Source organism: Natrix helvetica (genome assembly GCF_964273705.1).
Source record: "Natrix helvetica genome assembly, chromosome: 4".
Taxonomy (NCBI): domain Eukaryota; kingdom Metazoa; phylum Chordata; class Lepidosauria; order Squamata; family Natricidae; genus Natrix; species Natrix helvetica.
In genome coordinates this window covers 21,961,600-21,978,147 of record NC_138550.1, presented here as the reverse complement: position 1 = coordinate 21,978,147, position 16,548 = coordinate 21,961,600, and the positions used below count along the sequence as shown (strand labels likewise).

General features: G+C 39.3%; 1 protein-coding gene across 1 annotated transcript in view; it reads left to right on the top strand.

Annotated features, from left to right (window-relative positions):
* MIPEP (mitochondrial intermediate peptidase) overlaps nt 1-16,548 on the top strand; it is a 60,154-nt gene that overhangs the window by 9,268 nt on the left and 34,338 nt on the right. Inside the window, exons 5-10 of the mRNA XM_081950373.1 lie at nt 1,554-1,617; nt 2,855-3,037; nt 6,423-6,579; nt 8,861-8,909; nt 9,425-9,485; nt 10,066-10,118. Of these exons, the coding sequence (XP_081806499.1) occupies nt 1,554-1,617; nt 2,855-3,037; nt 6,423-6,579; nt 8,861-8,909; nt 9,425-9,485; nt 10,066-10,118 (567 nt within the window). The remainder of the gene's footprint in view (nt 1-1,553; nt 1,618-2,854; nt 3,038-6,422; nt 6,580-8,860; nt 8,910-9,424; nt 9,486-10,065; nt 10,119-16,548) is intronic.

The following is a 16,548-nucleotide window of genomic DNA, read 5'->3' as shown; positions in this document are numbered from 1 at the left end:
GAAAAATTGCCTCTTGTTCATCATATTTGACATTCTTAATTATTCTGGACTGTTTAAATTATTTTTGGTTTCAATTTTGACTTAGTTCTGTTTCTTTACTTTTTCTGTATGCTTCTTACCATAGTTGTCTAAGACTATACTGAACCTAGTATAAAAGTTTGGCCAACAAGACAATGAAATAATGCGCATATTTAGGCATGTACCGTGTTTCCCCCAAAATACGACCTGTCCTGAAACTAAGGCCTTGCCACATTTTTCAGCTGGGCAAAAATATAAGACCCCCTGAAAATGAGCCCCCTGGACACCCCCCTTTACAGCCAGGCAGAGCGTCACTCACCAACCTAGCAATATTTGCTGGGCGGCTACTCTCATGAGTAGCCTCCCGGCAATCCCCCTTTCCCGCCAGGCAGAACGCCACTCATCTATCCAGTAATATCTGGTACAGTCAGCCTACAACCATAGAGCATAGTCCCAGAGCGATCGCTGCCGGAAGACTCGGCAGTGGATCTCCAGAGTTTGGAAGCCGGTTATGCTTGGCGGTGGCAACGCAGTGGCAGCGATGCCCTGGCCCTTCAGGGAGAGCTGGGCCAGGGCATGGTGAGGCTGGGAGGCACGCGAGCTTGGGCGGAACAGGCGCTCGGGCAACCCCCCTTTCCCGCCGGGCAGAACGCCACTCACCGACCCAGTAATATCCGGTACAGTCAGTCCACAAGCATAGAGCGTAATCCCAGAGTGGCCGCTGCTGGAAGACTCGGCAGTGGATCTCCAGAGTTTGGAAGCCAGTATTGCTCGGAGCTTGGTAGTAGTGGCAGTGCAGTGGCGGCAGCGCCCTGGCCCTGCAGGGAGAGCTGGGCCAGGGCATGGTGAGGCTGGGAGGCATGCAAGCTGAGGTGAAACAGGCCCTTGCGCAACTTCCCTTTCCAGCCGGGCAGAGCGCCACGCGGCTTAGCGCCTTTGGGATATTACTGGATCAGTGAGTGGCGTTCTGCCCGGCTGGAAAGGGGGGTTGCTGGGTGGCTGCTCATGAGAGCAGCCGCCCGGCAACCCCAAACCAATAAGCCCACCCCCGATAATAAGGCCCAAGCAACATTTGGGGGAGTCAAAAGAAAATAAGACCCTGTCTTATTTTCAGGGAAGCATGATACATACAGATCAAATGAAAAAATGTGTTTCATTTGATCCACGAAGTATAGTTACCTTTAGTTTTTGGCAGATTTAGCTTCTTTTTAATTGTTTAAAAAGTGGATTGATTTCCAAGCTAGATATGGTCTGTGGTCATAAATGCACCTTTGAAAGACTGTTTACCAGGCCTTTGCTGAATGAGAGGAATTCACTTTCGACTAATAAAAGGGGGTTTGTCGGGACCAGGAATCTGCTTTGTTCTTTTTGGGGAAGCCTAGATCAGAACACTTAGCTTTTGTAAGCTTTGTTGAACTGAATAATTTTTCTCCTGCATATCTTAAATTAACTTCTTAGTACTTGATTTGTAATATTTGGTTTATACTATTATTTATTTGATATTATTTTCTGATAATGGAATTTTATTCTTGTAGGCGAGTGGCAGAGCTTTTCATGTTTGATTTTGAGATCAGCGGTATTCATTTGAATGAAGAACAGGTATTTATTATTTATAAAAAATCAAGTAGGCAGTCATTTTGATGCCACACATTCCTTAACTTGCAATAATTAAAAAACAGCCAATTAAAAATAAAAGTTGTACACCTTCATACTGCCCATTTGCAGTGTTTCATATCACTCATCCTTCAGAATAAATTTTAAATTTTAATAGAGCGGGGACAGTCCTGACTTTATTTATTGGTTTATTTTATTTACTAAATTTATTTGCTGCCCATCTCACCGCAAGTTAACTCTGGATAGGCTACAACATGGGAGACAAGCAGTTCCAGAGTGACAATGTCGCCACCAAGAAAATTTTCCTCATTTTTGACCAACTTCTATTGTGTATGCATTTTGCATGGAGTACCCTGTCCTGAAAATCACGAGGTCCCAAGCCATAAAGGGCTCTATAGGTAATAACAATCACGCTGAATTAGACCTGATACCCATTAACAGCTGCTGCAGTTGTCAGTGTTCCAGATAGCACCCAAAATTTAGAGTCCAAGGCAAAGTACTACTCAAAGTTCCAATTTATTAAAAGAGCCATGCTGGCACATCTGGAAAAACCCGAATCTGAAGCTTCTCAGTTTTCCCCACCCAAGTTAAAGTTCATGATCTTGCCCCCACACCCACAAGTCTATCACATGGTCCAATCTTCCACTGCCATGCTGGCAGTTCCAACCATCCAGGTCCGGTCAGGTGCAGAGGTGCAAAGGCAAAGGATGACCTTGGTTTTCTAGAAAGAATTTTGTTATGGCTACATTGCATCTCACTCCTACAATCCCCCCTCCCAATTCCCAACTATAGAAACAGCATAGTAGAATAGAAGTGTGGCAGGCCAAATCCAAAAAGAACATGGCTGCAGGCATGACAGCAGTTCTTGCAACACAAGTGTTACACCTCAAGCCAGTTGGATCCATAAGTTGTCTTGTACATATAAGCTATGTATTCTGAACTTAGTTGTTTCCTTGCAGAACTTTCATTACCAAGCTAGGCAATGTCATCGGTGCTAGAAGGGAATGGATTTTGAGCCCATTTTATGTACTAGCGGCTTTCCCTGTCTGTGTTGGTGGTTCCTTGCTTAGGCTATTGTTTGCAAATCAGCATCAACAGGCACATAGTATTAATTGCTGGTGGAATTTATGGGTGCCACTATTTTCAGTATTTTCTGTAAATATTTTAATATGTTGTCATATTATGAAAGGTATGAAAAAATATGTTTTCCCCTTATTTGCAGCGCAGGAATGCAGTAAATCTTAATGTCCACATTTTGGATTTATGTAATGAATTTCTCCTGGGGTCTCATCTTCCAAACAAGATTGAGAAGACTGTGTTACCAGAACATATTCGCCATAACTTTGCAATTGAAGGCAGTTTTGCCCAAATCAGTTGTCTCAGTGCAGACAGTCCAGATGATTTGGTATGTATGTATAAAATATATTATAGCCCAATACAGTTTGTATAGTTATTTAGCAATACATATGAGTAGCTTTATAAGTGGTCATCTTTTACAGTGCACCATTTTAAATGGAGCAAAATAAACCATCCAAGTAGTAGAACCAGGAAGGAAGTATTTTGTGTTAATTTGAAGTGAGGCATATTCAGATTACATATGGAGAGCTGTGTTAGGGATGTAACCCTAGGCTTGGCTTGGCAATGTATATAAGCTATGATTGTAACAAATGTATCTGTTACTTTAAATGCTAAAGAGATGTAATTGGTTTGTTACCTCAAGCAGCCATAAGAGGGAGCCAGAATGACTGTTAGCTCTCTGTTTTTTAGACGCTGCTCGGTGTATTGCACAGTACAGTGGTTTGCTACTGTTAGCTGTTTTGTGTGCTAGACTGACTATTTGATAACTGAATGACTGAACCGTGTATGACTAGGACTGTTAACCGGACTCTGAATACCTTTATATTTCCAAATAGTAAACTACTATATTTTATACTATTCAGTGTCCCTGTATGCTGGTTTGTGCTTGTTCTTCCATACCACTCTCATTACACTTCTCTGCACACTCGCTCTCCTAACGGGGAGCTTACTTACTTAACAAGCTGCAAATTGTTTTTAAAGTTACATCTGCTATAGTGTATAAAGTGGACAGGGTGACGGGTTCATTTTATATGATTAGAAAAGGACAAGAGGTGCTACTATTGTCCTTCATTTTATTATAATATTCTCTACATATTGGGGCACTTGTGGAAGCATCAGTAGTAAGTAGAAGAAAAATTCAATTTTCAATTTCCAGAGGTGAAGCCAATAGAAAACATTTAACTACAGCATTTCTAACTAGAAGGTTTCTTTTTGTGGGATCCTTGGTGCTCTTTGAGCTTGGTTGTTTTCCTGCAGGCATTTCATTACCAAACTAGGCAAGAGTTTGCTCTCATTTTATATACTTGTGGCTTAACTCTGTCAGTGTTGATAGGAGTGGTCTTGGTGGTTCCTTGATCAGGCTATTGTTTACCAATCTGCCATCAACAGGAACATCAAGGTTAACAACATCTACATACCATTCAACAGAGACGATCCAAAAGCTAAAAAGGACATAAAAAGACCAAAACCAGCAATCAACATCCAGATGAGCAGAGATTTAACACCAAGATTAACACTAGCAATAATCAAGAAGTAAACAATACCCCAGTCAAGGAATTACCAATTCAGACAAACAAGCTAACAGTAAACAAAAGCCTGGTCAAGAACCCAGAGTTCCCAGGTTTCTTCTTATGCTAACAGAATGTAGTCTGGGGAGCTGAATATGGAGATATGTTGAAGGACAAAGGAAGCAAGGAAGGGGGGCAAAAGTCAATTACAAAGTCCTGCATCTTCTTTTCCTATCAAAAATTGAGACCTCTGCCTTGTTTCTGATAGAAAGCAGTCAAAGATGCTTTTTTCTGGGACTGCCAACTTCAGTAGGCAAAGCACCCATTCACTAGTGGGGCAAAGGAGGCAAGAATCAAAATGCCCCTTAGCATGATGCCATTATTTCCCAGACGGGCATGTGATTTGAGAAACTCCATGACAACTAGAAACACTCCTGCAGAATACATGGGTGTAGGAATTTGGCCTGGTAGGCATGGGTGGTATTAACCTTCCTTCCCTACTGGTTCGCAAATGTGAGCACGCGCATACGCACAGCCTTCCACGCATGCGCTTTTGGCAAAAAAAAAAAGGGCCTGAATGGGATGCCGTAGCCCCAGGGCAGGTGAGTGGGCCCACTCGCAATTTCCCATACCGGTTCAGGCGAACCCGTCTGAACCGGTAAAATACCACACCTGCTGGTAGGTATACTGTTTACAAGAATGAACTAGAATGTACAGGAAAGCCGAATGATAGGTTTATCACCTGCCTCCAAGAAAAAGAAGAACATTTCAGAATTAAGAGACCAAGCAGAGCTTAAGCATAGGAATACAAGATAATTTATACTGCAGAAGAGATAATCTCTGCTGTACTTTTTCTGGCTTTGGGTTTTTTTTTTGGTGGCGCTAAAGAAAAATGGAGCTTGGAGACTTCAGGCATAGGAATAAAATAGGTTCATCAGGCATTGAAACTTTAGTACACATGCATTAAACTCAATTATGAAAGCCTTCCTACTGGTTCTGAGATTTTGGTTGAGGCTTAATTATACAACACAGCCAGAATCCTCCATCAGAAGTTCTTCAGGTTTGTAAATTGGAGCAACCAGTTGCCCTTCAAAGCATTCCTTTTCAGGCCTTGCGTTAGATGTGACTGAAGGGGAAATGATTCCTCGGAGGGACCAGAAGCTTAACCTTGCCCTTGTAGGAAGAAAAGGTGGTGTTAATCCTTTCCAGCTTTTTTCTCTTGGCTATATCTTCTGACAACCTGTGAGAGAGCAGGCTGCCAAGAAAATTGCTAGCACCCTTCTCTTTAAGCCTTCTTGTCAGTTCCCTTATTAGCATGGCAAAGCTGACTATAAAAGCTGTGATACACATGAGGGAAGGAAGGTGTATGTTGGTGGAAGTAAAGAAACCAGAAAGAGATGGGGTTGTTTTTAGCAGTACTTGCGAGAGTTGGAGTAGCAAGAGGAGTAGCAGCAGTGGAGAATAATGAGCAACAGGAGGTGAGCTCTTAGGTGTTTTGTTTAAGTACTTGTGTTAGTAACACTCTGCGTCTTGAACCCACCAAATTAAACTATGCAGAGGTATAGTTTGTGACATGGTCATAAATACCTTGTGACATGGTCAAATAGGTACTTTGTAATAAATACAAAAAGGAGGAAAATACTATATATATATATAGTATAGTCATATGGAATAATATTGGTCAGTCTTTTCATTCTATAATAAAGAACTAGTTCATTATCACAGAGGAAGAACAGATAGGCATTGCACCTGAAATCTGATAATTGAGGTCAACAAATTGAGGGCATCATTTTAAACTGTTTATTTTTGGGAGTTCCTTTAATATAGAAGCCTTTTCATACATGCAGACAATAGTTTAACTGTCAATTTTTTTAGTGTTAAATTTATGTTTTTACTGACAAAAGAAATAAAGGGAGACTAGTATAGATCTATTTCAAGCTATTTAGCTCTCATCAGCTAGCCATACCCTTCTGGGATTCGAACCCAGGCTACTTACATATCAGATAGATGTATTAACCTCTAAGCCACAGGCTCTCCTCCCTTTGTTGGCTATACCAGAAGAAATTTTTTTTGTCAGGGCAACCTGGTCTACCCAATTATGGAACGAAGCACTAAGCTTTGTCAGTGTTTTGCTATCATTTATTCCGCTTTTAATTATGCTTGTGTCTATGTGTATTCATTGCTTTTATTGTTGTCTAATACTAGGTACGTGAAGTTGCCTACAAAGTTTTTCTATACCCAAATGGTCAGCAACTGCAATGTTTAGATGAACTGCTTGCCAGTAGAAATACTCTGGCCCAGTTAGTTGGCTATGATACATTTGCTCATCGAGCTCTTCAAGGAACAATGGCCCAGACCCCAGGTAAATGCATTTTTGCACTGAAAGAGAAGGAAGAGATGAGAGCCAGTGCTAGCTGTGCAAACTACTGCATGGAATTAGGACCAGCTTTTTACTAGAAATATAACAATTACATTTTGTAATCTTCTAAAAGTTTGTGGGATTTTATTTTTAAAAAAATAACTTTTTGCTAGAGTAGATTGCCACCTCGGCATACTATGATCAACACTGTAAGTTAATTTGATCTTTACAGAAACAATTTTCAAATAACCAAGTGTCAATAAAATGATTAAATGGAAGCACGTTTATTGTTTTATACTTTATTAATAATATTTTTGCACTGATTAGTGATACATTTTAAATTTGTTGATTTTGTGTGTATAAGTTCAGGGAATAGTCTAGTTTAAGGCTGAAGTTTCCGTGTTTTGGTTTAAATAATGGAATAACAGAGTTGGAGGGGACCTTAGATGTCTTCTAGTCTAACCCCCTGCCTAGGCAGGAAACCCTACATCACTTCAGACAAATGGTTATCCAACATCTTCTTTAAAACGTCCAGTGTTGGAGCATTCACAACTTCTGGAGGCAAGTTGTTCTACTGATTAATTGTTCTCACTGTTGGGAAATTTCTCCTCTGTTCTAAATTGCTTCTCTCCTTGATTAGTTTCCACCCATTGCTTCTTGTTCTACCCTCAGGTGCCTTGGAGAATAGTTTGATTCCCTCTTCTTTGTGGCAACCCTGAGATATTGGAACACTGCTATCATGTCTCCCCTAGTCCTTCTTTCTCTTAAGCTAAACATACCCAGGTCCTGCAACTGTTCTTCATATGTTTTAGCCTCCAGTCCCCTAATCATCTCTGTTGCTCTTCTCTGCACAAATGCTAATACAGGTAGTCCACATTTAGCAACCACAATTGGCACATCTCTATCCCTAAGCAAAACAGATGCTAACTCCACCTCCTTACTTTCCAGCTCAAAACTGACAAGATTAAACAGTTTCACATTTTGTTTTTTGTTTGCTTTCCCCCACCCTGTGGAATGCTCATCCCTGAAGCTGGGATAATTAAGGAATTAATGTTTATATAGTACCTTCATTGGAGAGAAAGGGATTACAAGAGAATAATCAGACACACAAGAGAAAGACATATCAAAAGTAATTTACTGAGACCAGCAGTTGTGAGAACGCACTGTACAAACAGTACAGTTCTCCCCGTCCGTCCGTCCCCCTTCACAAAATGGTCTGTTTGTGTAACATCCTAGCAACTGTCAGCACATTGCTTTTGTTGCATATTATCTATAGTGTGCCTGCTTGTCATAATTTCTCTCTCCAAACTTTCTGCAAGGGACAATAAAAAGAAAAACAAGCAGAGGACATAAACTGACTGTAAATGACTATCATGTGACAGGGTTGACACCTTTTCTCCCTAGAAGTCAGGGTTTAAGCTTCCTGTTTCATGGGAAACCTCTCTTCCCTTCAATCATGTCTGATGCTGTTGTGACCCGCCAGCAGAGCTGGCAGCAGATTTGGACAGTGAGGAGGTTGGGGAGGAACATGGGCCAGTCCTGGAGTCTGGGGAAGGCTCTGATGAGGGCTCTGTGTCGGAGGCAGAGAGGGGACCAGGGCCATCTGACAGTTATCGGCTGTCTTCAGAGTCAGACATCAGTGAGGCAGATGAACAGCTGGAGCCTGTTCCCAGTGTGCGCATGCGCAGAGTTGCCGAACGAAGAGAACAGCTAAGGAGTAAGGGTCGACTTGGGAGTAAGGTCACAGGTGGACGATGAATGGCCCCTCCCAGAGGAAATAAAAGAGGAGCAAAAGGGGAGTGGAGTTTGCAGGAGACCATCTGTTCGTTTAATTGGGAAGCCTAGGTCAGAACAGATGCTAGGCTAAAAGACAACAGTACACTTGTACTCAAGTACTCAAGTACTCAAACAATAGCTGAATAAAGTAGTTGGCAAGCAACAACTACCATAAACAGGTGTTCATCTTAAATATATGCATTGTTCAATAATTACCATTTATTAAATTGTGCCCATTTTATTTGTGTCCATTCTCCACAGGGCTCAAATCAACCTTTGCTATCTTCAGAGATTTGGATTTATATACCCATATATTTTCAGTTTTACTATTGTTTATAGCAATTTTGAGTACTGAAATCCTGATAACTAATGTATTCAGCCTTTTCCAGTCTGGCTTTAATTCGGTTTTTAATTATAGGCAGTTTAGTAAATATGTTTGTTTTATATAAAGCCTAAAGTTGTGTTGTTATTTCTTAAAAGTTTCTTATATTTCTTTTTTTTTTTTTAGAGACAGTAATGCAGTTTCTGACAAAGCTTTCGGATAAATTATCCAGCCGGTGAGTCTTTTTTTCAAATTTAATTTAATTTATTAAGTAAGCAATTTCACCTTGCATCAAGGCAAAAATCCTTTTATAATTTTATACTTAAAATGTCTTTATAGGTTTCCTATTCGTTACTTTTTCAAATCGATTAAAATATTAAACTGTTTTAAAAGGTGTTAAATATAAACACTTATAGAGCCAGCTTGGTGTAATATTAATATATCAGCTAGAAATTAGGAGACCTGAGTTCTAGTCCTGCCTGAGGCACAAAGCCAGCTAGGTGATCTTGAGCCACTCAGGCTTGTCCTAAGACAATAAGTCATTTCTGAAATCTTAATTATTTTCTAATAATGGGAAGAAAGAAAGATTCCCATATAATTTATTAGTATTATATGTTACTGGAACAGTCCTAAGAAATGAAAAAAATGCATTTCTCTCTCTAACATTTTATTCTGTTTTTGCTTGAGTTATATTTATACAAATTAATTAAACTCATTTAAATAAAAGTTAATTATAAAATTGTTTTGCAGCACTCAAAAGGATTTTGAAATGATGGAAGGTATGAAAATGAAGCTGTATCCTATCAAATCAGTAAGTGATACTTTCCCCTCCCTTATAATTAATCTAAGTTGAACCTTAATTTGAAAAATATTTTCAATAATTCCAACAATAAATTGACTAGATACAGTATATAACTTCCCTTTGTGTGTGTGTGTGTGTGTGTGTATTCATCTCATTTCAACATTTAGTTTCAGGATTAATATTTTTAAGAAATAACATGCTGAAAGATAGATACTGCTTTCAACATAACAAATAAAAACTTAAGATAGAAAATATAATATGGTATCTTAAGTTAAACCTGTTCAGGGTTGATATAAGGTTGAGAAGAATGAGATCAGACTCGAAAAATTATGCAAATTTTAAAAGTTAACTGGGCCATTGTCTTTTTTTTTGTTTCTGCCTTTGTTTCTGTTTTTGTATATTTTAAATACTTTAATTATGCACACTCAATAAAGTAGCACCCGTATTTTAAAAAATAGGGTTATAGCTTTCAGAAACACAGGCTTATGTGAAGTACATTATAACATCATTCATAATAAGTTAACCACCGATGTGATACCTGCTAAAATACTCTGTTAGTGTTTCAAAATTTGGTTTCTTTCATTTTCAGAAATTAATGCCTTGGGATCACCCGTACCTTAGTGGTGTCTTGCGTGCTGAGAGGTGAGCATTGGACCCTTCTGTTAACCTCTCTAGTTTTTTCGTTATTACTAGCTGGCGTTGCCCAGGTATTTATAGATGTCAAAGTGTTTGTCTGACAGGGAACCATTGAGAAGTGCCTCTCTTCCCCCTACTCCCATGCCCATTATCCCTGCCCTCTCCCTTCCCCCTTCCATGTGCTCCTCTTTTCTGCCCTGTCTACGATCCTGGCACTTTGTTGCCCTGAAGCGTTTGCCCTGAAGAGAGACATTGAGAGGGGCCTTTCTTCCCCCTACTCCCATGCCTATTATCCTTGCCCTCTCCCTTCTTCCTCCCATGTGCTCCTCTTTCCTGCCCTCTCTACGATACTGGCACTTTGCCCCAAATCCATCAGGCGCTTCCCCATTGGTCCACTGGAGAGCGAATGTCACGACTGGCTTTCCAGAGGAAGCTGTGAAGAAATTGACATCACAAACAATTGTCACTCTAGGACGCTGCACCTGCTCTCCTTAATGGGCCAGTGTTCCAGAGTTGTGCTGGAACACAGACACACACAAACCAGGGGTGTCTTACCTCCTTCCGCCCCAGTATTTGTTTCTAGAGGGTAAGTCATCTGTGTACCAAGTTTGGTTGAAATTGCTTGAGGCGCTCCAGCGTTATGTTGAAACATACATACAGCCTTTTATATAGATAAGATAAGAAGATAGATATATTAAGAGTTGTTAGGCATGAAAGATTAGATTCACTCTTCGTTAATTCCTTCTTTGGTTTTTTCCTGTTCAAATAAGATATTTTTCCATGTCAATACCTTAAATTGGAACTTAAAACCAAAGAGCAGAGAAATCTACCAATAATCACTTTAGTTATCTTCAGAGTCGGTTCAGAGGACCCTATAATTGCAGTGAATTATTTTGGAAGGGCAAGGAAACAGGTAAATATTATTATCGGATACAGGAAAATCTTTTCAGCCTAGCTCTATGAATATGGCAATAGCATTTTCAGGTATTTCAACACTAGGGGGCGTTCTTGCCTAAATTTCACTATTTGTTTCAGAACGGTAAAGTTTTATTTTGGATGAGCAGTCTTTTAGATTTACTATCACCTACTAGTAGTATAATTTGCATTCTACTCTGAATTGTATTTTTTTTGTTGCAAATTTTTTTTATTGGTTTTAAAATATATAGGGAAGGGTAAAAGGTTGTACAAGAAAAATTTTTGCAGCTTCCATACTGGTGGCGAGAGTCTCCCCTAGAAACTCACAAATTTAACAATCTTAGAACTAAAATATAAAAGAAAGCATCAGAACAAATTTAACCATTATTATCAAACATGTGCTCTACTATTTTTTCTCTGTTACTTTTATAGTATCAACAATTACAATTATTCCAAATACATTCATTTTTGTGATCTAAGCCTTTTCGATATTGCTTCTTCTTCCCTGCCCCTTGGGAGGGCCTCAGCGCCCCCCACCCCCTCCTTGTCTTGCGTCTTGCTGTCCTTTTCCCTACTCCCACTAAGTTCCTCCTCTGGGGGGGAAAGATTCTTTTTAATAAAGGCTTCCGCCTCTTGAATTGTATTAATTCTGATCCTATTTCCCTTCCAGAAGACCATCATCCCCTCTGGTACCAGCCATTTAAACCAGACCCCCATGTTATATAATTTTTTTGATAAGGGGGAGAATTTCCTCCTTCTCTCTCTTATTTTTTTGGGGATCTGTTTAAGAATGGTGACCTGTTCCTCTTTGTATTTCAATGGTCTCTCCCTTTGGGTCGCGAGCACCTCATCCCTTGTGGATCTCCTGACAAATTTTACATGTACCTCTCTGGTCTGAATTGTATTTTTTAATAATGGTCTGATACCATTGCTTTTACTCTCCATATTAAAATCCTCTCAGTACTATATTTTTGAAGAGCAATGAAACGGGGCTTTTCAGAGAGGCATTTTGAGATATCTGAAGGATTTTGCTGCCCAGATGGTGACACATTAGGGATGTGTTGTTGTTTAAGCTTATACAATTAATTTCGTGTATTTTAAAAAGCTCCTGTAATTGTAAACTGCTTAGGGTTTTCAGAGTAGCATATAAGTTCAAGTAATGCAATTAAATTAAAAAATGACTTTTTTTGAAAAATAAAGCTCTTGGGAAAAATAAGTTTGCTTTGCTGCACATATAAAAAAATTGCTAGACCGTTTTTAATTAATTACGGTGTGCATTTTCTTGTACCAGAAACAGACAATGTGAGGCTTTAGAATTTGAACCCCAGAAACAATGAAAACGCCTTAATCTCCCAACACAGACAGATTCAACAATAGTTTCAATTGAGAAACTAAGAATCCTAGTCCAAGCTAAACAAAAAAAATGCTAGAGAATTCCTGGAAGTTTGGCATTTGGACAGATCAGCCATCCATAGACACATAGAGATAAACGAAATTTATACACCATTCAAAATGCACACTAAAAAAGTTAAGAAGAAGAAGAAAAAAGACCAGAACATATCCTCTCCAGCAGCCAACACCCAGATAAATGGGGATTAATACCAGGAAAAAAAAGCAGAAAACGATATCCTAATCAAGGAACTACAAGGATAAAACCACCCACCCTGCCAACACTGGCAGAGCGAGTTATTGTATAAAAACAGAACAAACCTAACACTCATTAGCACTCATGATGTACCTATTTGGGTAATGAAATCTTTGCAAGCAAACAAGCCCAGAGAGCACTAAGGACTCAGTTCAGCTCTGAGCTACATATATTATCTTCTATTGGGTTTTAGAGTATCATTTACTAGCACAGGACTTAGTTTTAGTTAAACATCAGGCGTCTGGTATAAGACTCCAATCCTGTATATAGATATTTGGCAATAAGTCCTATAGAACATATTAAGACATAATTATAAATGAATTACAATACAATAATACAATACAATACAATAGAATACAATACAATAGTAGAGTTGGAAGGGACCTTGGAGGTCTTCTAGTCCAACCCCCTGCCTAGGCAGGAAACCCTGCCTAGGAAATTAGGATTGGTCTGTCCATGGACTAGCTAATTTCCAGTCTTGATTGAAAAAGTGCTTGAGGATACAATTCACCAGCTTTTGATAGACTATATTTCTTACTAAGGCTGTAATTGTGTGTTTAGGAATAAATCCCATGAAGCTGAGTAGGGTTTGCTTATTTAGAAGTCTCAAACATCAAATTAAACTTAGTTGGTTGAAGGCACGCTGAAGGTCTAGGTCAGTGTTTCTCGACCTTGGCGACTTTAAGTCCTGTGGACTTCAACTCCCAGAATCCCCCAGCCAGCACAGCTGGCTGGGGAATTCTGGGAGTTGAAGTCCACAGGATTTAAAGTCACTAAGGTTGAGAAACACTGGTCTAGGTGATCAAATTTGGGTGGTCTGTATTATTTTAACTGTTAAAATGGCAGCTAAGTATGCATTTCTCTGAATTTTGAACAAATATATTCAGATTTTGTTTATAAATGAGGAAAAATGCACGTACACATGTACACACATATGGATGCTACGCAGTAAATATTGTAGGTTAAAGATCTTAAGACATTGATGAGCTCTTAAAACTGTTTAAAGATGCCGTCTGAAGAGAGAGACAAAGTTCATGAAATGGATATACAGTATATAATGCACTGTAGATTTTGGACTGTGGAAAAGATTGCTTCAAAAAGTGTGTTAACCACAAAGCCATGGAGGATTGTGAGTTAAATCTTAGCCTCAGATGAGGCAATTTTGTCGCCAAAACTGACTGTGTGATCAGGACCTCTAGAGAAAGTATGTTGAGGAACCTCCCATCCTCAAGAGTGAGGGCAAAACTGAAAGGATCTCCCTGTGGTAAATCCCCGTTCAGTGAAACACCCTTTACCTAAGGGTTTATTAGTGTATTTTTCGGAGTATAAGACGCACCTTTTTCCCTCAAAAAAGAGGCTGAAAATCTGGGTGCGTCTTATACACGCACATTTTGTACAGCATTTTTTGCCTCCCGAAGCCCCACCCCTTCACAAAAAAATGGCCGTGCAGAGCCTGTAGAAGGCTTTCAGATAGCTCCTGGGGGCTGGGAAGGCAGAAATGGGTGAAAATGGGCGGGGTTTTGCTCAATTTTGCCCCCCCCCCCAGCCCCCAGGAGTACTCTATAAGCCTCCTAAAGGCTATGCATGCAATTTTTTGGACAAAAAATTGACTGTTTTTTGCTTGCTTTTTGGGGGGGGCACTCCCCAGGAGCACTCTACAAGCCCCATAAAGGCTATTCATACCTTTTGGGGGGAGGGGGAAACGGGGCCGTTTTCATGAAAAATGGGCCGTTTTTGGGGAGGTTTGCAGAGTGCAAAAACTTTTTTTTTTAAATTTGCCTTTTCAAAACCTTGGTGCATCTTATACTCCGAAAAATACGGTATTTTATTGACAACACAATACAGAATCTTTACTGTGGTTGATGAACGCCACATGAAATCTCAGCTGAATAATTTGTAACAGATATTTGAACGTAATAATTTTCATAATTATTGCGGCTATCAAAAACCCATTCAGTGAAGTTGATGGCGGTCATACACAACATATTTCCCCCAAATGTTCAGTCTAATTGAGAGTAATTTTATATGCCTGTATTTTGTTTAAACCACTGAAAGCATACAGGCTGTGATATAATTGTTTATCATGGCCCACTGAAATTATTGCCCTTTAGTAGCACAGCCTTTAATGTTTGAATCGTGCTGCTCATGAAGAATAATGAACAAACTTTACTTACCTCGTTGGACCAGTTGACCTGATTTCTTGCCTATAAAAATGTTATTGAGCCAAACTGAAATCCTTGGATTCTCTCCCCTTCACAAACCTCCACTGAGCTTACAAACTGTTCGTTTTAATGTGAATCAGGATTTCAGTTCAAATAAATCAAAGTTGTCTTTAATTTATCAGCTTTATTGTTAAGTATGTTGGTGTTATCACACCATAAAGCATTTTTATTCAGTTGTTTATGTGTTACAGTATATTAGTCTAATATTACTTCTGATGTAATTTGCAAAATCTGCTCTAAAAAGCAAACACTATATTACAATGACCTAGTTACCTGCGGGAGCGCATCTCACCTCACACATCCCTGCGACCAATCCGCTCTCACAGGGAGGGACTCCTCCGGGTGCCGTCCACTAAGCAATGTCAACGGGCGGCACCCAGGAGTAGAGCCTTCTCTGTGATGGGCCCAACCCTCTGGAATGACCTCCCCCCCCCGATATTAGAACTATTACCGACCTCCGCTCCTTCCGACAGAAGCTTAAGACCCACCTGTTCCAATTAGCTGGCTTAACTGATTTATAGTCCCATTTTCAACCTCCTGGCAAACATCTTATTGGGTAGTTTTTAAGGGTAATTTTAATGCTTATTTGTATTTTAATTTAAATATTGTACAGTGCATATCCTACCTCCTCCGTTTACCTATTTGTATATTTAAGTATATCTATATTTTGTATTCATACTGTTTTAATATGACTGTACACCGCCCCGAGTCCTGTTTAGGAATGGGTGCGGTTTATAAATTAAAGATTATTATTATTATTATTACAATATAATACAATATACCTGCATGATCAACAATAATTGCATTACATTATATTAGGAAGCTGGCATGCTGTAGAAAAGCTTAAATGTCACTTTGATTCTCAAAATGTTTCCAGGCTTCAGAAGGATCTCCCAAATGGATTTGCTGTAGCCCATAGTTCTTTTGTAAGGCCTACAAGCCCAGAAAGGAAGATAAAACATTAGAGAGAAGGTGGAAAAGAACACTCTGCTCAATATTTTGGGAATAGCTAAGGCTCCCAGGAAGTATTTGCAAACCCACACACGTGTATTTGATTAATTTTAACTACCCTCTTTTCCCGGAAATAAGACCTAACCGGAAAATAAGTCCTAGCATGATTTTTCAGGGTGCTTGTAATATAAGCCTTACCCCCAAATTAAGCCCGAGTTAAGCTTGTCAGCTGGATGGATGCATTTAGTAGCGTATTTCCCCGAAAATAAACCTAACCAGACAATAAGCCCTAATGCAACTTTTGGAGCAAAAATTAATATGTGACCCAATCTTATTTTTGGGGAAACACGGTATGCCTTTTGTTTTGATAACAGGGATTATACATTATTCTTATGAACTGGTTTATTAGCCACCTGGAATTATGCAAGTAACATGGGCAAAAAAATTTAAGGCTTTTGATTGGAACTTTTTAAGTGGACTAATGATAAATAATATGTCTGAATGCCAAACTTCCAGGAATTCCCTAGCATTTTTGGATTTGGTTTGATCTAAAATAATATCAGATTGCCAATTGGAACCGTGGTTGAATCTGTCCCAAATTTGTGAAATTAAAAAGTTTGCATCATACTTTCTGACTGCCAGTTGGTTTTTGTAGATGCATTTTGCCAGTCTTCAACTGTCTTTTGTAGATGTTACTATGTCC